Raw genomic sequence first — 25,699 nt, 5'->3', positions numbered from 1 at the left:
CTGGTAGATCTAAATCGACATGGACAGAGCGATTGAGTGAGATAAAAGCCATATTTAAAAAAGAAGTCGAGTTTAAATGGAAACAAATCATTCGAATTTAATAATGGTGGACCAATATAAATTAGAGTGCAATAAACATATATTTCGTGCATGTTTGAAACGTTACACGTGTTATATTTGGCAGACGTGTCTGACACTAAAAGTCGACTACATGTTCTTTCAACAACAACAAAAAATTGTCTACCTGTTAATAAATTGATTAGAAACGGTTGCTTGTAATCTCAACAATTCGAGTAGTGTTTGTGAGAACACTGGCAAACACTGGCGTGCAAGCTCACAGATACCTCTCATGCAGAAATGCAGCAGTCCTCCTTGATCTAAAACTCCTCCAAAATTCATTAACAACAAAAAAAAAATAAAGGTTTGCTTTTTCAGCCACATCCCGTCTCTGATCTGAGTAATGTTAGACTTATAACTGGTTAATAATTTGTTTATAACTTGTTGACATGTATTAGCATGTGAATGGAGTCACACTAGTCACTAAATAAATTTTAACATCCTCCAATCACATGTTGACACATGTCAGCAAGTTGTAAACAAGTTGTAGGTCTAAACATTTTTCTTCCGAATTTTCTTGCTTCTCTCTTTCTCTATTTAGTATGCAACTTGGTCATGCTTGGCTGCCCGCATGTTGTTCGGTCTAGCATTAATACCCACTAGCTTAGTGTGATTTCTACTTCTAAAATTTTGTTTATGTATTTATTTAATTATTTATTATCATTTGTGAAATTGGGAAAAGATTGGATCAAACAGGTGACATATTAAGGAACAGTTACAGTTTGGCCAAAAAATTTTAACTAATTTTAGGGTTATTTTTGTTAGGACATTTTGTTTTTCGCACTTTAATTTTAGGGTTATATTAAAATAGTATCAAAATCAACAACGTAAGACTCTACGAAATTTGCAGCCGGGAAATCATTTCAACGAGGATCGAAAGCGGAGAAAAATGTGGGCAGATCCAAGTCTATAGCAATACAAATTCTTCACGCGCCATCCGCGGCAGCCGGCATGACTGGGTTTGTAAGATAGTCATTTCAAAGAACATAAGCATTTGCTAGAAGACCAAACTTCAGCATGGTGCAACTATAACCGTCTCCTTTATTTTATAAACATACACACAAGTCAACTTAGAAAATTCAAAGAGAAAAAAATAGATTGGGCAAGAAAAACACCATTATCAATCATATTACTACTTGAAAAGATAAAATTCCCCCCAACCCCCCGGGGAAAAAAAAAAAAGAAAAGAGAAAATTATGGTTTACCCTTTCAAAGTTGACAGCGTTTTTCAATCTGAATACCAAAGTTTTAATTTTTTGCAATTTGACCAATTTTATCCAAAATTTTCCATATTGCTCATAATTTTTTATTTTTTATAAAAATTTTAAAAAGAAATTCGGGGTGGCTTTGGTCATCTGGTCATTTTTGCACCCTCAAATTTGTTTTCGTTTTCCTAAAAAATAAAAATAAAAATCAGGAGCAATATGAAAATTTTGGGATGATATTGGTCGAATTGAAAAAAATTGGAACTTTATGGGGGTGGATTGCAAAAATTGAAACTTTGATGTTCGAATTGAAAAACGCTGTCAACTTTGGGAGGTATACTGTAATTTTCTAAAAAAAAATAAATAAAATAATTCAAAAAAAAATTTTATGACAATTTTCTGGATAAAAAGTTTTATCTTCAGTTACATGGGGGATTACAATGGATCAATTTAAAAAGATAAAGAAGGAAGATACCGAGGCATAGAAACAAATGTCGACTGCCTCCTTCCAAAAAGAGCTAAGAAAATCTCCAACCTGTAAGCCGCTATTGCTTCTTAAGCGCGTTCATTTTGTCCCTGAGATAGTAAAGCTTGGCCCTCCTCACTTTCTTCTTGTCCAGCACCTTTATCTCCTTTATGTTAGGTGAGTACCTGTCATGCATTTCCCAATCCTTTGGCCATTATCGACATAAAACAAACCATGAGGTAACAACCATGTACATGTAACAACTTCAGTTAAAAAGGGGGACCAAAAACAAAGGTAGAACAAGCAAGCTATATAGCTCAGCAAATACACCAAATAACCAAATGTTTCTTCTCAGAACACTCAGAAGCACGTAAGACCTTACAATTTCAGCATTTGGGCTAAGGCTCTTGTGCAACTTAATAATGATTCCACAAAGAGTTGGCATCAGAGCCAAGCCAATAATGGATCATTTAGTTAATAAACTAATAAATTTTCTTTCATCTCTTTTTTTTTAGAACAAGTGCATGTGAATCCATTTGTCACAACAGAACTACATATGCTCATATTCACATCAGATTAGTTGAAAGATTAGCACCACCAATCTTTTCTTGCATGTCCATTTATTAGAAGATCAATTACAAATCAGTTCTTTTACAGTTTCTTCCTAAGCTAAAAATATATGCATAGATACTCTTCTCTACAGGATATCAAGACCTATTCAACGGTGAATTATGCATCTAAAAATGGCTGTTTGCACTATCTAATGTTGAATGAATGAAGAGGATGCTTCTTTTATCACGAGTTGAGTTGTGTCTAATTGTTAGTGCTAGGCCCCAGCAAAAACACAGAAAGCTTCTTTTATAGTTCAAAGCAGAAAATCCAATCCATTTTGGATGGACACGTTTAGCCCAAAAAAAAAAAAAAAAAGGAACTCCAATACTTACAGTGGGAAGAGCGATTCAACTCCAACCCCAGCTACCAGCCTCCTTAATCTAAATGTACTATTTAAACCAGCATTACGTCTTGCTATAACAATGCCTTTCAGAATTGAAACACGTCGCTTGTTCTCAGGCACTTCCTGTTCATATGAAGGATCATAAACAATTAATTTCATTCACAAACCCCTCATCTGTGACCAACATAATATGGACAACATCCCCTTAAAAATAACTTGTCATACCACTTTGAGTTGCACAATATAACCAGGCTTTATATTAGGCATTTTTCTCTCTGCCCTCACTTCCTCTACAGCTTCCTTATCTAGAATCTGTGAAGCACAATACCAAACACCATCAAAATGACGAAAAGAAGCAGTTATTGTTAATCTCCTATAATAATACCAATGTCAAGATGCATGCCTGCATTATGTGCTTGGCAGTTTTATCAAGCCTCTTAAATTTGATGCGGGGAGCTACATCAGAGACACACGCAGAAGAATCCTGTGAAGCCGATTCAACAATATTTTCAGCCATTGAAAAGCACCTGCGAATGAAAGGAGGCATCACTGCTGCCCATTGAAACAAATCCGGCCTTGAACTTCTGCATGCCACTGATACCAACGGTATACCATTATTAGATGCTGTTGATGCCTCTGCTTGGGAGCCGATTCTTGTCTGATACAATAATTTCACACACATCATATAAATATATCTTGATTCGAGAGAAAACCATAAATCCTAATGCTCTTCAAATGAATATTCAACAACATAAAGATCTAAGTGTTATGGCTCAACTGAAATTTCATAATGAATAGAGAAAAAAAAAAAAAAAGAAATTTGGTAAGTCAGTGTATGGAACACATAAAGCTTACAGGCTAAAAACAAACATTCTCAAATTGGTAAGCAGATAATGCAAGACCAATGGGAAAGAAGTGCTGTTGGCATCAATTCTATAGATTTTATTTACTTACTTACCCAAGAAAGAAAAATTGAAGTCAGAGTAGTAGAAGGTAAATAACCCGGGAATACAACTCTGAAAAACTTCAGGAACCACAATAGCAAAATCATCATTTACATGAGACGGATTTATACCTACAATGACAACCTATTCACCAATTTTCTCGATCAATAAAGCATTACAATTTGATTAGCCCAATTCTCATGCAGCAATCTTCAAACAGTATAAGTAGTACCTTCATAACACGAATGAGCACACAAATTTGAAAAGAAATTAAAAAAAAAAAAAAAAAAAAATCGAGAGCCATACAAAGTCAGATACATACATATATATGAGACCGCAGGCCGATACGAAAACTTGGAGACGGACCCAATAGAGCTCCCATGAAACTTTGCAGCAGCAGTGCGAGAAATATTTGATTTCGAATCGATGCTACTTAAGCTGCCAATGCTTTGTCTCCGGACCAACCGGATGCTCCCCCGTAAAGCTTGCATATTTCTGAAAACAAAAAAGCTACGAAATCTGCATTCGTTAAATGAAAAAAGAAAAAAAATTTAGGCTCCGTTTGTTGTAAAATGTTTTTCGGGTAAGTCATTTTTTAGGAAAATGTTTTTCGGGGAAAACATTTTACGGTGGTTGGCCCTCGCACAGAAAATCACGAATATTTTTATATTTTCATTTAATTATGTTAACCTATAAAATACAATTTTTATTCACAATATAAAAATATTAATATAAAATAATTAAAAAAATTAAACTAACAATTATGTTTAATTAAAATATACAAATTGACTGCCAATAATCATAGATGCAACTTAGAACCTCAAAGATGAGTAAAGATGCTTCTTGGCTCTTCTATATATATCCCTACCGAAGAATAGAACATCTCCCAACCAAAAGAAACACAACCAAACCATTACAATACAATTTCAATATTACAGCAACTACATTCATTCCGCAGACTGCAGCAAAGTATATTTTTAGAGATTCCCCAACTTTCACAAAGCTCTAAATTTTCTTGTGTCCTGTTGAACCTTCCTTGAGCCCTAATCCTAACTCTCATCTCTCAAGTGATCCACTGCAACAACTTTTCCTATGTTTTAAGCTGATTTCCAAATTTAAGATCATTTTTTTGTCTCCATGGGTGATAGACCGTGGCATCCCAGTACATTTTGCATAAAACAACTTTCATCTTTTTACGGTTCTACCTTTCCATTCTTTTATCCCCATTTGAGAATATATTCTCTAGCAGTAAGAGAACCATCGATTCAAAACTTCTTCATAACTTTCCTCCTAATCCTTTTACCAAAATCACAAGCAAAAAACAAGTGATACCTCCCCTCAATGCAACTCTTACAATACAAGCACATTACTACTCCATTAAATCCCCACTACATCAGTCTTTCGCCCGTAGTTAAACTATTCCTTATAGCCAAGACAAAAAAAAAAAAACATTACAATCAGAGCCAAAAGCCGTTGATATGGGCATACATGTTCAATAGTGCAGCATGCCCACTATAAAACTACAAAATAAATTTGAGCTTGAAATTCAAAAGCACAATCAGAGCCCAATAGCTATTTAGACAGGAGAATCAAAAATAAAATAAAATAAAATAAAATATCACTGTCGCTCCATGAATCATCGGGAAGCTGATTTTTGGCAATCCATTGAAGGCTAGGTGGGAACTGAGGAAGACCACTTCCATGAATATCTCCAATCAGAGCAACCCAATGCCAACGACAAGCTTCCTCACCCACACAATAGGCCCAATCCCCATAGAAATTAAAGAAGGCAACAAATGCAGGTATAGACGGCAACAATGCTGAAAATATCAATACCATGCATATACAATCTCAACAATAACAATTCTTATACCCAACAAAATCAGCCCCAATTCCAGCAAGCAGAGGAACCACAACTCAAAATCTCCAAAAATATCAAATTTATGTATCAAGCTAGTGTTTTTTTTCCATCAAAACAGAAATACAAACCACCAAAAGACACATACCTAAAGAAAGGCGAAAGTACTTACGATGTAGAAGCCGAAAAATGAATATTGTGATGGAAAAGTTGAAGAGAGGCGAGATCTGAGATGTAGCAGCCGAGAGAGACAAGATTCTCTCAAAGTTAGAGTGGCTGTGTGAGGGAAGAGCTACTTGAGGGAAGAAGAGCAAGAGCTGCGTGAGGGAAGAGAAAAATGAGATGTCGGGTTGAGCGTGAGAGTGAAGGGGAAAAATCCTTTTTGAAAAATGTAAAGGATTTTTTTGGTGCATAAACACCGTAAAATGTCGAAAATATTTTATATTTCGAAACAACCGAGCCTTAGATAGTCAAAAATATTGAGGTTCATAAGACAAAAGGACGTTAAAACCGATAATTTCTTCACCGGGATTGAGTGATTCCGGGGAGCAACTCCGGCGTTGTCTTGGCCGGGTGACAAATCGAAAACCCTTGGTGCCTAGCTCGCTAGAGTAGGAGGGAGGGTTTATGATCGGGGATGGTTTGTTTGACGAAAATAGCCCCCCGATGAAAATGAAGTTTGAAGCGATGGGCCGACAGGCCCGAGGCTTTGAATGGCCCATATAAATACCAAAGGCTTACAAATCCCACTGGATGCGACCCAAAAGGAACGACCAATCCCCCTACCCAAATATCATTTGGATTCATTTCGTTCCATCTCTTTCGAGTTCCTCCATACTTGACTGATTGGGAGGGAGATATCATCATGTACTTGATAGTAACTTGGGCTACGAGAGTCAGAATTGTGCATAAGATACCAATCCAAAAGGCTCCTTCAGTGCGTGTGTTGTGATCACCCAATTATGCTTGCTCAAAGTCTTTAAAAATTCCACTTTCTTTTCTACTTTATCTTATTTTGACCATTAACGGGTATTTTCTTCATTTTGTTATCTTCTATGCATTTAAATTCTTCTAGGTGTTACAGCTACTGCTTGTGCTATCTTCCCAACTGTAATTTCCAAGCTTGCATGTTGTTGCAACAGGTGTTGCTACAAACAATTTTGACTTTGGATTGAATCTCCAAATGGCAACCCTTTTCTTTGATGGTGTGCAAATATTCAATTGGGTTGGGCCAATCTTTTGGCTCATTCTCAATAGTCTTTAGGTATACATTGCATTAGAATGATGATATACATTACTCCAGTGTAATTTTTTTTTTTTTTTAATAATTAAATTATTAAATCATATGGGTGTGCATGACTGTTTATGCATGCCCGTGTGATGTTTATCATCCCTCCATTGCATTATCTTAGTTATATTTGGGTCTTTGTTAAGCTGCTCGGCTCATTTCCCTTCTTTTTTTTTTCTTTTTTTTTTTTTATTCTTTTTTTTTAAAATACTTTTTTGTTCCGGGTGGTTTAATAATTTTATTTTTCACCTCCTATGGTTTAGTTTTTATTACATAAAGTATTACAGGTTTACATAAAAATTGAGATGGTACATTTGTTTAAATTCTGTCTAAAATTTGGCAAAGGTCAGCACCATTAAAAAATCGATACGTGTCCATATAGCTAATTAAAAATAAAAAAATAATTTTTTAATTAAAAATATTAAAAAATTTATAGAAATTAAAAAAAAAAAAAATTGGGTTGCCGTAGCTGCCCTTTTGGCCATTTGGCAACCCTCTTTGGCTATAGGGTGGCTGAGCAACCACATCTAGCCAGATTGTGGAAGCTTGCCGCCACCACGGCCCATGGAGTGGTTCAGCCACCCCAAGGGCCCCAATGGGGTGGTTGAAACTACCGCCAACAATTGCTGGACTGTAATTCGATGCATACCGGATAATATTTGCCTTGATTTAATTAGCAATTGGCTTGCGTAGCGGGCCTTGTGGGAGTAACAATATTTGCTCAATCGGGGATGATCGAAGGCCGAGTTGTAGATGCCCACCAGGGTTTTCTTTGATTGGAAATGATCGGTATGGCACCTGCAAACCTGATTCCATACAAGGCTGTGAAGAGGATGGGAAAAGTCCACAAGAAGCTGCTTTATACGAATTAGTGGGTCTACAAAACACTGATTGACCTTACAATGAATTCGAGTCGTTTAGGAGTTATGATGTGGAGAACTGCAAACCAACTTGCTTGCAGGATTGCCACTGCGTTGCAATGAAGTATAAAGGCAACTAGTGTTGGAAGAAGAGGCTACCGCTCAATAATGGAAGACACAATAGGAAAACCAAGGGTTTGGGAATGTACGTCTACTTAAGTACCCCAAACCCTCCCCATGGGTCGTGGGGAGGGGTGGCGCCACCCCCAATCGGGTCAGATGGGGTGGCCTGGCCACCCCAAAATCAAATGGCCAAAGGGGTAGCCACCCCCCAAATTATTATTATTTTTAATTTTTTAATTTTAAAAAAATATTTTTTATTTTTAATTAGGTATATGGATACATGTTAATTTTTTAATGGTGTTGACGTGATTTTTTGTCAAATTTTGAACAGAATTTTGAGGAAAGTACCGTCCCCGTTTATAGGTATACTCGAGGTACTTCCTATAATAAAAACTAAATCATAAAAAGTGAAAAAATAAAGTTGTTAAATCACATGGGGCAAAAAGAGAATTTAACACTTTTTTTTTTTTTTTTTAATGTATTTTCTCACATTTCCTTTGTATTGCTTAGAATTATTATTTTATTATTTTTTTAAAAAAAAAAGATAGTAAACCTAGACAGATAGTAACTACATGTACAATGTTACTGTGGATATACCTACTTTATTTTTTGAACTCTTATACAAGATCTTAGTTCCACGCATGAGACAAGCACCATGTTACAGGCGTCTGTAACGAGGGATGAACAATCACGAGAGTGATAGGTTTTGATTGGATTTAGTAGGATAATTCGAAAAATCCTGCGCTTTCTAATTTTAGGGTAATTCGAGGAACCCTAAACCTCCTAAAACAACTGTTAGAGTTGAATGTTAAACTTCTTATATATTTTATTGATCACTCTTAGGTTTATATAGACTATTACATGGCAAAAATAGAAAATATAATTCTAATGAGAGATAAATCCCATATTTCGTACTAGAGATATTGCTTTATGAGCAAGTCTCCTTATTTTCCTAATAAAGCTAATAAATCTATTATTATCGTAAGAGACTATAGTCACTTACCTTATTTAAAAGAGTTATGCTTCATGAGCAAAACCCTAATTCTAATGGACTAAACTATCTTACCACCGGGCCATAGACCCGTGACACACCATAAGCACACTCAAAAATATAAAAAATAAAAGTCATTGTACACTCTGATTGTGAAGTCGTGCAGTTAGCATTTTACAATCAAATATCTAATAAAGTTCTGCATATACTTGAGCAGGAAGGCGTGGAGTGAGATGGACTTGGAGTGGGGTGGCTTTCAGGTTGGTAAGTCCGACAGTCTCGGTCATGTCCACAGCTTCATCTGATGGGTTTGCAATTTCAAAACCATGCAATAAGGTGGCAAGTGTGAGTTGCATAACTTGCAATGCCAATGAGATTGCCGGGCACATTCTTCTACCGGTGCCAAACGGAAGCAATTCAAAATGTTGGCCCCGCACATCAACACCCTTATGGGTTGTAAGGAATCTTTCTGGCCGAAATTCATTTGGATCAGACCATATATGTGGGTCTCGATGGATCTTAGAAACATTAACAAACAGTTGCATGCCTGCTGGGACGTGATAGCCAGCCAAAGTACAGTCTTCCATGGACTCGTGCGGAACAAGGAGCGGTGCGGCAGGGTATAAACGCAATGTTTCTTTGATGATAGCTTGGAGATAGACCAAATTTTTCATATCTGATTCCTTCACTTGCCTCTCCCTGCCAATTTGAACATCTAATTCTTCTTGTGCTTTCTTTAGAGCTTCTCGATTGTTAAGGAGGAGAGAGAGAGCCCATGTCAATGTCACGGTTGTTGTATCCGTTCCTCCTAAGATAAGGGCCTTCAAAAGCACCAAAGTTGTAGAATTAGGAAAGCAGTCCAAGGAACTAAATAACAAAGATGTAACAATAACGTGGTCATTTCCTTTGTCGGTGGCTCAAGAAAAAAAAAAAAATCTCTTTCTCTGGTTTGGTCAAACAATTGATGTTAATTCTCAAAAACAAGCAGGACACACGTAAGTTGCAGATTGAATATATGACCACTAACTAGGCTTTTAGATCTACCTGATCCCAAATAGTTTCACAACCAGACGACACCAGAGAAAGAGAAATCCACTTTACTTTCTCTTTTGTTAAAACCAAGAATTTACTTGAACCATCACAATTCCCTTGTAGTGTTACGCAATTAGTCACTTTATCTTTTTTGAATTGCAATTTGACCTCAAATATTAAAAAATTTGCAATGTATTCTAATAAAGTACCAAAAATTTACAATATGACCTCCAAAGTGAATCTTTCTCTTGGATGTATTATACTAAGCTAATCATGTTCATAATAGTGAAGGAGTTGATTCGAGTAATAAGTCCCTAATGAAACAAGGTCTAAGATTCGATGTGTAAATAATTATGTAGAATAACACACACGAACAAAAACCAGAAACATGAACTTTATCCAATTCGTGTGAAGAAACAATTTGCACGCAAATACCAAATTGGCTTCAACCCGAATACCCAAATCATGAAAATAATAATAATAATAATAAAATAAAATAAAATATATGAATTTAATTATAGCGTCAGGGTATATGAAAAGCTTACTAGACATGTAGCTTTAGTGACTGTGTCAGCATCATGGTTGGAGATCTCTTGGTCGTCGTCAGTAACAGTAGACAACATCACATCCATGAAGTCTTGGTGTTCCTTATTAGCTCGATGATCACCAGAAACTTTTCTTTGCTTATGTTCTTCCAACCAACCTTCAAGCGCATGATCCAATTCTTTTGCAGTTCGTCTCATGGCCTTCTCGTAGCCTCCCAAGTCCAACCACCTAAGATATGGAAGTGCATCCGCCGCCACAAACGTGCCCATCAACTCAAAAAAATCTCTCAATGCCTTCCGGCACCGACGGTTACCTTCATTCTCATCCTCGGCTGCAGCCCCATGATCAAATCGCTTCCCAACAACCATCCTAAACACAACGTTTAAGGTTGTGCAGCCAAACCATCTCTTCATCTCCACAAACATGTCTCTGTTCTTGACACAGAGCTCGTACATCTCTTTTACCGACGTATTTACCTCGGACTCCCGGATGTGTTTGAGCATCTCAAGGCGGTGGTTTGAGAGGACTTCGAGGGTGGCTATTTTACGCACGTGGCGCCAGTAAGGGCCGTAAGGGGCGAACCCAACCATGGCGTAGTTGTAGCCCATGAGCTCTGTAGCTATAGCTTTTGGACGGCTGGCAAAGGCTTTGTCGTTGTTGGTGAAGCACTCTTTAGCTATCTCCCAACTGCTGACTACCACAGCTTGATGTACTCCTAGCCAGATGGTGAAAATTGATCCGTACTTGTCGGCCATGTTACCCAATGTTATATGGGCTGGTTTTGCCCCTCCTAATTGGTGGAGGTGGCCAATCACAGGCCACGCGCCACCAGCTTCCGGTGGAAGTGTTTTCTTCCGAGCAGATTTTTGGGATCTTCTTAGTATCCATAATAGAAAGAAGAGAAACAGGAAAAAGGCGAAGATAGACGTGGCCGAGAAAGTTGCAGAGGATGCGTGAGGGCAGAGCATGATTCTGGATAGAGGTTTGGGAAGAAGGAGCATGGTTGTATTTTATATATCGAAAGGTCAAATGTATGAGAGCACGCAGGCCGACCACTCGAATGACGACGTGTTGGTCACATTAAACAAATAGAAGGAAATATTGGGTGATTTCCTGTAGTGCTCGACTATCCACAATGTCATAAGCACCATAGGCTAAATGAAATTATACAAACTATATTGTCCTTTGTTAATAATTTATTGGGTAAAAGCCATCCCTTGGCCAAAATGAAAAATATTTTTAATTATTAGTTTTTTATATTTTTTAATTCTTAAATAATTGTTTGTTATATTTTTTAAAAAACCTATTTTTTCCCAGCCCAAAACTATACCGTTTGGTTCAGTTTTGAATTTTTCCTTCTCAAAACTGCACCAAACGGTGCAGTTTTGGACTACTGCATGGTGCGGTAGTTTTGAACTACCGCACCTAAGCCTTGCCCAATTTTATTGGTCCATTAATTAATGAATCGTATCCTCGAAGGATAACTTCTGAATTTTCGGTTACGCATTCCACGCAACTGTTGATGACCGACAACTCCAGAGGATTCCTCTGGCCTACTGTCTCAACAGAAGCTCCACATAGGAGGGTTTGAACTATATATTTTCCTGCTGAACAAATTCATTGGCCCGAAGTATATATATATATATATGATCCAGCAGGAATTCACGGGATGATTTTCGCCGAGCTGCTCAGATAATGGTCCCTCTGAATCTTTCACATGCTGATATGTGCAAGACATCGTACAAAGGTCACATCAAATCAAGTCCAGGCAATTCTTCTTCAATCTTGCACATGCGGACGTTGGCTGTATTTAATAAAAGGGTGGGCGGTCGAATTCAAAAGTTTTAAAATTTTATCTCAAAATTAATTTTAATATTTTATTTTTTATATCACATTAATTACTTTTTATTATTATTTAAATAAAAAAATTATTATAAAATATTTTTTTTAAATTTTTTTTATATAAAATATTCTTATTTTTGTCTTACATCAAACAAATTTGTTAGAGTTTTAGTCTACTTTTTTTCAAGCCCTTTGTCAAAGACAACCGACATGTCATGTGCCCATTATATTACCAAATCTGATTTGAGATTTGTCTTAAGTAGTTTTGATTTTTTTATTTATTAAAATAATATATATATATATATATATATAAGTTAAATTTGGTTCCTGTCAATGATAAGAAATCCTGACAAGGAAAAAGTGCCACCTAGCTACCTCTGTAATATTTATTTTATTGGTTCCTGTCAAGGATAAGAAATCCTGACAAGGAAAAAGTGCCACCTAGCTACCTCTGTAATATTTATTTTATTGGTTCCTGTCAAGGATAAGAAATCCTGACAAGGAAAAAGTGCCACCTAGCTACCACTGTAATATTTATTTTATTTTGAGATTTGGCTTGAAGAATCAACTCAATCAAGGGTTATTTTTTATTTTTTATTTTATTTTATTAAAGTAATATATGTTATATGTATTTTTACCTGAAAGTTTTGTTCGGTTCATGACAATGATGATAAATTCAGGGGTAATTATCATTTTTCCTATCAACAATAATGTATTGTTATTTTACCTTTATGAATTGACAATATTATTGTTCGATCATATCAAACTTTCATTTTATACCCAAAATCCCCATTTCTATGAGGGAGTGTCTCTGGTTTTTACCGTCTAAGTCTCTTATGTGCGATTCCCAGCAAATAAGTGTTATTATGGTCACACTAAGGTAAGATAGCCACAATTAATCTTCTCGACCTACCATTTTAATTTTAAAAAAAGAAAAAGGTGTTGTTACAAACAATTTTGACGTTGGATTGTACCTTCAGATGGCGACCCGTTTCTTTGATGGTGTGCAAATATTCAATTGGGTTGGGCCAATCTTTTGGCTCATTCTTAGTAGTCTTTAGGTTTACGTTGCATTTTGTTAGTGATATTTGGGTCTTTGTGAGGATGCTCCACCCATTTCCATTTTTTATTTTTTTTATTTTTTATTTTTTTTATACATATATTTTAATTTTTAATTTTTTTTATTTTTATTTTTATTATTTTTATTTTTTATTTTTATGAATTTTATCTCATTTCCTTTGTTTTGCTTTGCTTTTATATATATATATATAGTAAACGTACACATATAGTAACTAAATGTACAATTTCCACAATGTTACTGTGGATATACCTACTTTATTTTTTGAACTCTTATACAAGCCCCATAAGCACACTCAAAAAAATTAAAAACAAAAGTCATTGTACTCTTATTGTGAAGTCGTGTAGTTGGCATTTTACAATCAAATATCTAATAAAATTATGCATATATTTGAGCAGGAAGGCATGGAGTGAGATGGACTTGGAGTGGGGTGGCTTTCAGGTTGGTAAGTCCGACTGTCTCGGTCATGTCCACAGCTTCATCTGATGGGTTTGCAATTTCAAAACTGTGCAACAAGGTGGCAAGTGTGAGTTGCATAACTTGCAATGCAAATGAGATTCCCGGGCACATTCTTCTACCGGTGCCGAATGGTATAAATTCGAAATACTGACCCCGTACATCAACACCCATATGAGTTGTAAGGAATCTTTCCGGCCGAAATTCATTTGGATCAGACCAAACTTGTGGGTCTCGATGGATCTTCGAAATATTAACAAGGAGTCGCGTGCCTGCTGGGACGTGGTAGCTAGCCAAAGTGCAGTCTTCCATGGACTCGTGCGGAACAGAGAGCGGTCCAGCAGGGTATAAACGCATTGTTTCTTTGAGAATAGCTTGGAGATAGACCAAATTTTTCATGTCTGATTCCTTCACTTGCCTTTCCCTGCCAATTTGAACATCTAATTCTTCTTTTGCTTTCTTTAGAGCTTCTCGATTGTTAAGGAGGAGAGAGAGAGCCCATGTCAATGTCACTGTTGTTGTATCCGTTCCTCCTAAGATAAGTGCCTTCAAAAGACCAAAGTTGTAGCATTAGGAAAACAGTCCAACGAACTAAATAACAAAGAAAAAAAAACATGGTGATTTCCTTTGTCAGTGGCTCAGGAAAAGAAAAATATATTTTGATGGTTTGGTCAAACAACTGATTTTTTTTTTTTTTTTTTACATGTCCACACAAGAGGAGAGGAGAAATTCGAACTAGTGATATCCACTTCATGAAAACGACTGATGTTAATTCTCATAGGAATGCTATATTTACAAACAAAATTTTATAACATGATGTGGCACAACGTGATTGAAAATGAGATAAATTCAACTTTTAAAACATTCAATCATATTATGCCACACCATATTATAAATTTTTTTTGTAAACCTACCATTTTTCTAATTTTCAAAGACAAGCACAACACACATAAGTTGCAGTTTGAATATTTGACCACTAGCTAGGCTTTTTACATCTACTTGATCCCAAATAGCTTAACAACCAGACAACACCAGAGAGAGAGAAAGCCAACGTACTTTCTCTTTTGTTTAAACCAAGAATTTAATTGCTTGAGCCAACACAATTCCCTCGTAGTGTTTACATGCAATGATTAATGGAAAAATTATACTTTATTCTCAAAAAGTTTCATTCCGCTTGCAATTTAAGCTTAAATATTTAAAAATTTGTAATGTGACCTCCAAAGTTCTGTAATGGACGTGATCTTTCTCTTAGATGTATTATACTAAGCCTATTTAATAGCGTTGATGAATGAATAATCATGTTTGTAGGGGTTGATTCGAGTAATAACTAAGTCCTTTGATCTTAGTGCCTTATGAAACAAGGTCTAAGATTCGATGTCTTAAGTGTAAATAATTATGTAGAATACCACATATGAACAAAAACATGAGCTAAGGGGGTGTGTTTGCCAAAGGACTTGAAAAAGTGAGTGAATTGGAACCGTAGCAGATTTAATTTATATAAGAAAAAAAGTTAGAATATTTTGCATGAAAAAGTAAAAAAAAATTATTTTATAATGATTTTTTTTTTATTTGAATAATAATAAAACGTGATCAATGTGATATATAAATGTTGAAATTAATTTTGAAAGAAATAGGAGTCTTTTTTTCAAATCCCTTCCAAACACACCTATCCAATCGATGTGAAAGAAACAATTTGCACACAAATACCTAATTGGGCTTCAACCCGAATACCCAAATCATAGAAAAGAAAAAAATATATATGTATGAATTTAATGAGTCATGATTCACTGCACGCGGCGTGCGTAGCACGCCCGTGCAGGAATCACTTTTTTTTAAAAAAAAAAAAAAAAAAAAAAAAAAAAAAAAAATTTTTTGCACGCGGCGTGCCATGCACGCCGCGTGCTCTTTATCTTTACCCGAATTTAATTATAGCTTCAGATATATGAAAAGCTTACTAGACATGTAGCTTTAGTGATTGTATCAGCATCATAGTTGGAGATCTCTTGGTCGTCGTCGGTAACGGTAGACAACATCACATCCATAAAGTCTTGGTGTTCCTTATTAGCTTGATCACCAGAAACTTTTCTTTGCTTATGTTCTTCTAGCCACCCATTAAGCGCTTGATCCAAGTCTTTTGCAGTTCGTTTCATGGCCTTCTCGTAGCCTCCCAAGTCCAACCACCTAAGATACGGAAGTGCATCCGCTGCCACAAACGTGCCCATCAACTCAAAGAAATCTCTCAATGCTTTCTGGCACCGACGGTTACCTTCATCCTCATCCTCGTCTGCAGCCCCATGATCAAATCGCTTCCCAACAACCATCCTAAGCACAACGTTTAAGGTTGTGCAGCCAAACCATCTCTTCATCTCCACAAACATGTCTCTGTTTTTGACACAGAGCTCGTACATCTCTTTTACAGACGTATTTACCTCGGACTCCCGGATGTGTTTGAGCATCTCAAGGCGGTGGTTTGAGAGGACTTCGAGGGTGGCTATTTTACGCACGTGGCGCCAGTAAGGGCCGTAAGGGGCGAACGCAACCATGGCGTAGTTGTAGCCCATGAGCTCTGTAGCTATAGCTTTTGGACGGCTGGCAAAGGCTTTGTCGTTGGTGGTGAAGCACTCTTTAGCTACCTCCCAACTGCTGACTACCACAGCTCGATGTACTCCTAGCCAGATGGTGAAAATTGATCCGTACTTGTCGGCCATGTTACCCAATGTTATATGGGCTGGTTTTGCCCCTCCTAATCGGTGGAGGTGGCCAATCACAGGCCACGCGCCACCAGCTTCCGGTGGAAGTGTTTTCTTCCGAGCAGATTTTTGGGATCTTCTTAGTATCCATAATAGAAAGAAGAGAAACAGGAAAAAGGCGAAGATAGTGGCCGTGAAAGTTGCAGAGGATGCGTGAGGGCAGAGCATGATTCTGGATAGAGGTTTGAGAAGAAGAAGCATGGTTGTATTTTATATATCGAAGGTTCAAATGTATGAGAGCACGCAGGACGACCACTCGAACGACGACGTGTTGGTCACATTAAACAAATAGAAGGATAACTTCTGAATTTTCGGTTACGGATTCCACACAACTGTTGATGACCGACAACTCCAGAGGATTCCTCTGGCCTACTGTCTCAACAGAAGCTCCACATAGGAGGTCTTGAACTACATATTTTCCTGTTGAACAAATTCATTGGCCCGAAGTATACACATGGTCCCGCAGGAATTCACAAGAAGTATGGATGATTTTCGCCAAGTGGCTCAGATTATGGTCCCTCTGAATCTTGCACATGCCGACATATGCAAGACATCGTAAAAGGGTCACATCAAATCAAGTCGAGGCAATTCTTCTTGAATCTTGCACATGCCGACGTCGGCTGTGCTTAGTAAAGAAGTGGGCCAGTCCAATTCAAAAACCTTAAAAATTTTATCTTAAAATTAATCTCAATATTCTTATTTTTTATATCACATCTATCATTTTTATTACTATTCAAATAAAAAAACTACTACAAAATAATTTTTTTATATAAAACATTTTTATTTTTCTCTCACATCAAACAAATCTCTTATAATTTCAGTTTGTTTTCTTTTTTCAAGCCCTTTGTCAAAGACACCTAAGAGCATTCACAATGGAAGAGCCATATTTTTATGTAAAATTGCTCTTCAAAACTCACTTTTATCTAGTTTAGTTAAGCCATTTTTAAGTGTCTACACATCCGATTAGCTATATCTCTAAAAAAAAGGTGGGAAAAGATTTAGGAAAAAGATAAAGCAGGAGAGAGAAACAGTAAAAAATAAAATGGTTCCCTTAAAAAGTGCTGCTACATTTAACTTTTTTTTTAGCTCTTTTAATCAAATATCTATTTTACATATATTTTTGGCTCATCTAATGTGGGAGGTTTTTTGAACATTTGAAGAGCTATTCTAGATAAAAGTAACTTTTGGCGCTTCCATTGGGAATGCTCTGACATGTCATGTGCCCATTATGTAGTTTTGATTTTTTTATTTATTAAAATAATATATATATATATATATATATATATATATATATATACCTGAAAGTTAAATTTGGTTCCTGTCAATGATAAGAAATCGTGACAGACAAGGAAAAAGTGCCAATTTTTTTTTTTTTGGCATTAAAATATTAAAAAAAAAAAATTTCTTAGCACGCCGTGCAACCTGTATCACGGCTCCTGTAATATTTATTTTGTTTTATGTGTTTCTTTTCTTCTTGTTCTTATCTCACCCCGACGCCCACAAAGAAAAAAAAAAAAACAAAAAAAACAAAGTCAAATTATTGGATATTAGAAATGTTTTATGGAGGGCGTGGAAAATGATTTGGCAAACCTCACACCAAAAAAGACCAAGTCCAAGTGGCCAATCCCATGAGAGATTCACACAGTAATGGTGGAAGATGAAAAATCATGATGACAGCAAACGAGACGAGCTCAAAGTGCTTAATTCTAACACCAACAATTTCTTACAATGAATTCAACACAGCTGCTTGTACATTAACATGTGTTGGTTTGGAAATGTAGGGTTGCTGCAACTTCATTTTCTCCATTTTTAATTAGAAGTCAACAAGTTTTTAAACCAGTGAACAGAGTCCTTAGGGTATCTCTTGAGCTTGTCATTATAGTCAACAAAATAGAGACCAAATCTTGAAGTGTATCCAGATGCCCACTCCCAATTATCCAATAAAGACCATACAAAATACCCTCTCACATTGCACCCATCTTCCCTGCATAATCAAAGATCAAAGCAAAGCATATGGGATCATATCAACATAATATGCCTCTAGCTACATAATATGTAAACAGATGGGTATTTATTGCGTACTTGATTGCAGCCAGCAAGTTAATTAGATGGTCATTGTGATATTTGATCCTTTTCTCATCCTTTAGAGCATTTTTGATGGAGATCAGTTGACTGTTTGCATCATCCATCCCTGTTCAACCATGAAACAGAAGATTTAGCTTCAGATTTTCCTTCTAAAGTTGGTTCAAATTCAATCAGGCTTTTACCATTTTCAGTGATGAGAACCAGAGGGTTCCCATACTTTTGCTTGATGTAATTCATTAAGCTTCTGATCCCCTGAGGTACTATGTACAACCATATAGAATTTGCCTGCAATTTATCATGGGTAAGTAAGAATATATAATCAGGCAGCTAGCTACACAAATTAAACCATAAGAAACAGTGCTTGCATGACCCATAGAGCAATCATTTTGCTTCTATTACATACCTTGTCTCCAATTGCTTTTCCATCTTTGAAAGCTGAAATCAGGGACACAAAACAAGAAAAGCAGAATACAGAAATCTAATGAGTTGAAATAAATAACTCATTATCTCTAGTTTGGTAATTATAGAAACATTATTCTTAAGTTCATAAAAATTTATCTAGGGATCAATAAATAAAGAGAAATGTTAGGGGTCAATATTTTTCCTATATTTGACACATCTCATCTTATAAATCAACCATTAGATTTGTGGACTTCTGTAGACCCTACATCAATCAACGGTGAACCACACAAATCTAATAGTTGATCTATTGAATTTGTAAGAGAATATGGGCAAAATATGAAGAACTTATTAACCGTTAACATTTCTAATAAATAAAATGATCATTATAAACTTACGAAGGGTAATGGCACCGGAGTCTGCAATGGAGTCGTTAAGTAGTACATCAATTGTACTACTTGAATTATGTCTTGCATAAAACGTAGTGTAGTAATTAATGCCAACAAAATCCAAAGAACCCTTGAGAATAGCAGCCTCAGGTTTAGAAAATTCTGGAAGCCTGCTTCCTACTCTACTTCTCATCGACTTTGGATAATCCCCCAAGATCAAAGGCTCAATAAACCTGCAATTAGAGCATAACAATTCCACCAAGTAACTGAAAGTTATCTTTTTTCTCTTCCTTTAAACACCTATTGAACCAAAACATATATAGGTGATCAAAAGTTACCAGCCAAGCTGGAAATCTTGAGCTCTTTGAGCTGCTTCAATGTCTTCTGTGGAGTTTGTTGCTGGTTCAAACCAAATGACATCAAACGAGATCCCAACTGATCCACGCTGCTTTGACTGCAGAATGAGACTGTTGTTTAGATTTAGTTGTCATGAATGTATCTGTCAATTGTCATCATATATACCTTGTACTTCTTTCTGTATATATCTGTCACAGTTGCATGAGAAAGAAGAACATTATGAGCAACAATGTAAGGCTCTCTTGCAGAGTTTCCCGCCCGACAGAAGAGGTGAAGTAAGATGGAGCACCGACCCGGTGCTTGGAGACCCACGTCATATCCTTGGACAGCAAATGTATGTGGCTCATTGAATGTGATCCAGTTCTTCACCCTGTCACCAAATTTCTCAAAGCATGTCTCCGCATATGTTGCAAAGTCGTTTCTGTAACCAATCCAGATTATATATATATAAATGGTTTGAATTGCAAACATATTTTCTAATCACATTGAAATACAAAATAAGATCATAATCTACATGATTTGGGGGCTTAACCATCCATTGTATTTGTCTTCTAGGACTTGAGGAAGGTCCCAATGGTAGAGGGTCACATATGGTTCAATTTCTGCACATGTTAAATCACTATTTATCTCAAAAGTTTAAGATGATAAGAAATGTCGGAGACAAGCTCTACAATAATATTTTTGTAGGGTATTAATGCCTTCGACGGGTGCACGAAGTGCTTAACAACAATCCAATGGCTACTTACAGCATTGGATCATGACCCTTAGAAAGAGGGGTCTCAGTACCTTTGGCTAGTAAAGCATTGATGAGGTTATTGTAATGATCAACTCCTGCCTGATTGATTTCACCACTTCCATCTGAGAGGAAGGAACTCACAGTGAGAACTTTCATCGTTAATTCTCCTATTAAAATAAGTTTCAAAGGACTACTGTGAAAAATAAATGAGATATTAAACAGTTATATTATTTCATTCTTCCATTAAATTTTCCTTAAAACATGGTGGTGCATATGTCGCCTGCATTTCCTGTAAGCTAATCCATCCACATTCCAAAATTATTTTGATTTAAGCACTGCAACTGCTGATCAAAGGCTTTATTTGCTTGATTGATGCGTTGGCGCTAGATTGAGCATAAATTAATGCAAATTTTAAAGAAGACTTACTAGGGAAAATCCGAGACCAAGCAATTGAAAACCTATAGGCATCCATTCCCATGTCTTTCATAAGCTGTATATCTTCCTGTTTGCCAAAACAAGTAATTTACAAAAATGGGTACATTGTACGAGGAAGAAACAGGGGAAAGAATTATTTCTATATCTGTTTTGGCAGCTAATTAGGACTTTCTGATGGTACTAGGACAAGGCATCATACTAGAAAGTCATACATCAGTGTTAGACTTAAAAGCATGATTGAAATTGTATTTGAGAAGTAGTCAAAAAATGTTTTTTTGGCAAAAGCTTCATTTTTAAACTTTTGCAAAAAAATGTGTTTTTGGCAATTTTTAAGCTTTATGGACTCTTAAAGTACTTTCAATTTTTTTATCAAATATGTACTTCTTTTTTTTTTTTAACTGACTTTTTGAGTGTTAAACGTATTTTTAGGCTCCTCAAATGCACACCCCTAGTCAAAGAACCAAAAATAGTTTGAGTAAATTTACATTATAACGGTGGTAATGATCCACAGCAACATCTGCATTACTGAAATCGGATATTTTTCCTGTAACAGAATACAAGGTAAACAATATTTAGAAGTGAATTAAGAAACTCGATTATTTCACATAGTTGATAAGCACACAGACCAAATTTTGTAAATAAATTAGTTATATTTTAAGGATATTTTTGTCTTTAAGTAATGTTTTGCATAGTAAAACACAATGGTGGACATGATTAGACCCACCAGTCAAAAAATGAGACCCAAAGATGCCCAAAACGTCCTTTGCTTGATGAAGCAAAATACTTTGGGCAATCATGCAGCACAGAGGATGGTCAAACAGAAACGCACGCAGAGATATGCACAGGTTCATGCAATCATATTCACAAACGCACGCAGAGATATGCACATGTTCATGCAATCATAAGATTGTTACCAAAAGAATGTGAAAAAGTGTCCCAAACAGTCGGTCCCCTCCCATCCTCTTTCACTGCTCCTTCATACTGCAAAGAAGACAATTCATAAACAGCATAAATTGTGAGTTTCAATCAATAGAAACCTCGTTGGTGAATGAATTAAGTCTGAAATTATCATAAGCATTTGTTATGGACCATCTTTTATTAAATAAGAAACCATCCAACAATGATGGAAATCCTATATGACATGATGAAGTGTAGGTCACTAGTTCGGATCCCCCTCCCTTCTCTTGTGCGGACATGTCAAAAAAAAAAAAAAAAATCCTATTTGACATAGTAATAATGACAAAAGGTGATGCAGAGTGATGGGAAAGGAAGGATTCTTGTACTATTAATCCTAATGACAATACATGAGATCACCTAAAATCATGGACTTGCCTTAGACAAAGCCAAATCTGCTTAATATATCAATTGTAATCGTGTGAACATTTTATTTCCTTTAAACTCTTACATGACAACTTGATGTAATCTCTATAGTGTTACATATATAAATAAAGGTGACCAAATCACCTCAAATGGTCGGCCACTCTCGTAAATAGTCTGATAGAGTGGCCGGACCATCTCCAAATAGCATAATTAAAAAAAAAAAGAAAAAAAAAAAGGGAGTTTCAATGGGGTTTATTCGGCCCCTCCTGGATATAGTCAGAAGAGAAGGCCAAACTACCCCAAGTGCCCAAAAAAAATAAATAAATAAAGGGTGGCCGAACTATCCTCCTTCTTCTTCTTCTTCTTCTTTTTTATTTATTTATTTTTTTTTTTTTCAAGTTTTAATTTTATATTTTTCTATTATGGATGACCTGGCCATTTTAGAATTAGATCTAGCGTGGCACATTATTTTTCGTAAGCTCTCAACATTTTTATACTACAAGTAGCATATTGCAAAATTAGTGTAACCACATGATAGAAAAACAAAATAAGTGTAACCACAATGATTAATTTTGCATTTTTTTTCTTCTTATTTATGCCAATTTTCAGGATTTAAGAAATATTTTTTTTATAATTATGTCTTTGTTGTATCCTGACTTTTAAAATTACTATGAAATTTGTAATTAATTACTATTAAATTTTTATCAAATGATAATTTTAAAAGTCATCTCGTTTATATATATATATATATATATATATATATATATATATATATATATAAAGGGTTAAATACAAAATACTCCTTGGAGTTTCATTACTTTATTTTTTCTCCAAAAGGATTTGATTTTTATCACAGGGAGGTCCATGTGGTTTTGATAATAGACTAAGTTAGTCTTCCATTAGTTGACCGTTAGTTGACTTAACGAAATTCCACGTGGATAAATCAAATGTTGACACGTGGCACCTACTTAATTTTTTTAAAAAAAATAAAAATAAAAATTGAGGGTGGCTCGGCCACCCTCAATTTTTTTTTTTTTTTTTTTTTATATAAATACATTTTTTTACTTGAAAAAAAATTTAAGTAAATGCCATGTGTCAACATTTGATTGGTTCATATGAAATTTCGTTAAATCAAGTAACAGTTAACTGATAGATGACTAACTTGGTCTATTATCAAAATCACAGATACCTTCTATAATAAAAATCAAATTCTAAGAAAAAAATAATAATAATAAAACTGTGAGTATTTTAGTATTTAACTCATATATAAATTCTAGAAATTGTCCAAGCAAGTTACCTTCTCTCGCGAAATCCGAGGCTTGTCGAGGGTTTTAACGGTATCCCCGTTTCCTCGTACTTCGAGGAATTGTTACCCGCCAGTTCATAAACGAACAATCCTCTAATTGACGAAAATGCCCCCAGCTAGATAAAGCCAGAAAAAATCCAAGAAAAAAAAAAAAAAAACCATAAAAATAGTTCCCCAAGTTTTTGTCATCTCCACATGGAGTTCGTACTGCTTTTTATCTCTGAACAGTGAGTAGGAAAAACCTCATGGTTTAAGAGTCCTTGAAGATTGAGAAAAGCAAAAAAACTCTTTTTCTTTAATTTCTACGTTGTCGTTTATTTTTATTTTGAACATTAAAACGTTCTATATATGATTTATATATCTAGTCAAGGTTGCACCTGTCATCGATGAAAAATACGCAGAAGAAAAGCACCAACACCAAAGTAGTACCACATGTAAACCAGACATTAAGGTGTGACTATTCTTGGTACTTTTCCACTGAAGAAGAAAAAACAAGAAAGAAAAGGTAATGGTTAGTGGGACAAGACAAGACCAACCTGGAAAGCAGAAGAAGCGGTGCCAAAAACAAAACCCTTGGGAAAGCTTGCTCTGCTAATATCTGACAAACACATCTGGATCTTACAAACCACCGCCACAACCAGTGCTACCAAAGCAATGCCTCTTCTCACCATCGTGGCCGCTCAATGGATTTGTGGTGGCGAGCGAGAGAGAGAGAGAGAGATCAGATAAATCTTTGAACTTTTCCACAGACGGAGACTGGTTAATTTGGATTTATTTATAGAAAACAGAAAGTGAGTAGAGTAGTAGTGAGAGAATGTGAAATGGCTAGGTCGTTGAGTAAAAGCTCAATGATGATGCATATATATATATATATATATATATAATGTGTACGGCTACAAAGGTGGTGGGGTGGGTTTCTTGGGGTTTGGCTGTGTGAATGAAAAGTCCCCATTTCACACGCTTTCTTTCTTACAATAATAAGCATCCATGGGGTTGCTTTGCTTTCATCTAGGACTATTTGTTGTTTTTTTGCTTTTCTTGTCATGGAGGTTGAGATGACATTGGTTTTTTTTCTTTCTTCTTTTTTGTTTTATTGGCGCAATCAGTATGTGATTCGCCGGCCACCATTGCTCTTCGGGAACTTGTGCTCTCAGAAATTGGAATTTTCAATCCCACTCGACAATTTGCAGCGTAAGCTGTGTGGCTACTAGTGGCCAACCGGCCACGCCCTGTCATGGACCCGTCTCCTGGCCTCTTTTGACCGTTAATTTTTGCCACCTAGCTAAAAAGTTTGACCAGAGTAATGATTCATGTATATAGGCTACTCATACTTTAATATGTTATAAACTCGACATGCATGATTATTAGCAAATCTATTTATTTAAGACATGCAACTTTTGACATAATGCATAAACTTTACACAAAATTAGTTGATTATGGTTGGGAGGTTTAACCCCTTTATTCAAATAAATCTTCTAATTAATGATGAATTTGTATATCTTATACCTAAACCCCAATACAACTTGAATTCAACACACAAATACAAATTAATTGGCTTTGCACCCGTGCGCATGAAAATTTCACCCCGAAAAGAAAGTACAATGCTATAGGAGCTCATTATTTGTAGAGCTTAGGTGTTATAGAAAAAGAGCAAACGGTGAAGATCATTCGTCATGAATGATCCTTAATTGGTTCCTAACCAACAGACCTAGCGTGTTGTGCTTCAAAGGGGTTCAGTTACGTACGTTCTTTCTGATGGCGAGGGTAACGATAGCATGAGCAGCTAGCCACTTCATGCATTTCTTGAGCCAAAGAACCAAAAATGGAAAGACACAGCAAATTCATGAGATTCTTCTAGTTTACAAAATGCTCACTAACCCTTTCAAATATGCTGTTTTGTATTATTGGCCGCATACTAATTAATGTTCAACAATCATTAAAGGAAAAAAAAATGCTATATATATGCTACTCATTTTACTAAATTGATCTAGCCTTGCACATCAATAGGGGTGAGCAGATTAATTGTTTACTACCTACTGACCGCCACCGAACCGTCAACTGACAACCGGCTTCTAACAGTTGGTAGGCGCAATAAAAATATTCTTTCGACTTTGGTTCGGTTCGGTAGGCGGTATAAACTTTTTTTCCGCAGATTAACCAA

General features: G+C 35.9%; 4 protein-coding genes across 4 annotated transcripts; all 4 read right to left on the bottom strand.

Moving 5' to 3' along the window:
- Positions 1–1,698: 1,698 nt before the first annotated feature.
- Positions 1,699–4,195, bottom strand: LOC132177501 (large ribosomal subunit protein bL19c-like). The gene is made up of 5 exons (XM_088515927.1): positions 4,024–4,195; positions 3,147–3,414; positions 2,969–3,055; positions 2,733–2,866; positions 1,699–1,973 (listed from the first exon to the last, which is right to left on the bottom strand). Exons 1-5 carry the CDS (start codon positions 4,176–4,178, stop codon positions 1,868–1,870), a joined length of 750 nt encoding a protein of 249 aa, XP_088372053.1. The 5' UTR covers positions 4,179–4,195; the 3' UTR covers positions 1,699–1,867.
- Positions 4,196–8,723: 4,528 nt separating this feature from the next.
- LOC132178954 (cytochrome P450 CYP82D47) lies at positions 8,724–11,473 on the bottom strand. Its single transcript, XM_059591538.2, has 2 exons — positions 10,385–11,473; positions 8,724–9,628 (listed from the first exon to the last, which is right to left on the bottom strand). The coding sequence occupies exons 1-2, from the start codon at positions 11,384–11,386 to the stop codon at positions 8,996–8,998; spliced, it is 1,635 nt and encodes a 544-aa protein (XP_059447521.2). The 5' UTR covers positions 11,387–11,473; the 3' UTR covers positions 8,724–8,995.
- Positions 11,474–13,520: 2,047 nt separating this feature from the next.
- On the bottom strand, positions 13,521–17,033 carry LOC132177084 (cytochrome P450 CYP82D47). Its single transcript, XM_059589299.2, has 2 exons — positions 15,717–17,033; positions 13,521–14,307 (listed from the first exon to the last, which is right to left on the bottom strand). Exons 1-2 carry the CDS (start codon positions 16,710–16,712, stop codon positions 13,684–13,686), a joined length of 1,620 nt encoding a protein of 539 aa, XP_059445282.2. The 5' UTR covers positions 16,713–17,033; the 3' UTR covers positions 13,521–13,683.
- A 1,049-nt stretch (positions 17,034–18,082) lies between these two features.
- Positions 18,083–24,531, bottom strand: BGLU40 (beta glucosidase 40). The gene is made up of 13 exons (XM_088515144.1): positions 24,075–24,531; positions 21,827–21,893; positions 21,398–21,456; positions 20,904–20,979; positions 20,528–20,599; positions 20,256–20,343; positions 19,907–20,162; positions 19,723–19,838; positions 19,394–19,617; positions 19,000–19,031; positions 18,779–18,881; positions 18,594–18,702; positions 18,083–18,495 (listed from the first exon to the last, which is right to left on the bottom strand). Exons 1-13 carry the CDS (start codon positions 24,207–24,209, stop codon positions 18,321–18,323), a joined length of 1,512 nt encoding a protein of 503 aa, XP_088371270.1. The 5' UTR covers positions 24,210–24,531; the 3' UTR covers positions 18,083–18,320.
- Positions 24,532–25,699: the final 1,168 nt, after the last annotated feature.

The sequence above is a fragment of the Corylus avellana genome, chromosome 4, assembly GCF_965113065.1.
Source record: "Corylus avellana chromosome 4, dhCorAvel1.hap1.2, whole genome shotgun sequence".
NCBI classification, from domain to species: Eukaryota; Viridiplantae; Streptophyta; class Magnoliopsida; order Fagales; family Betulaceae; genus Corylus; species Corylus avellana.
The sequence above is the reverse complement of the archived record's forward strand: the minus strand, read 5'-3'. Positions and strand labels throughout refer to the sequence as shown.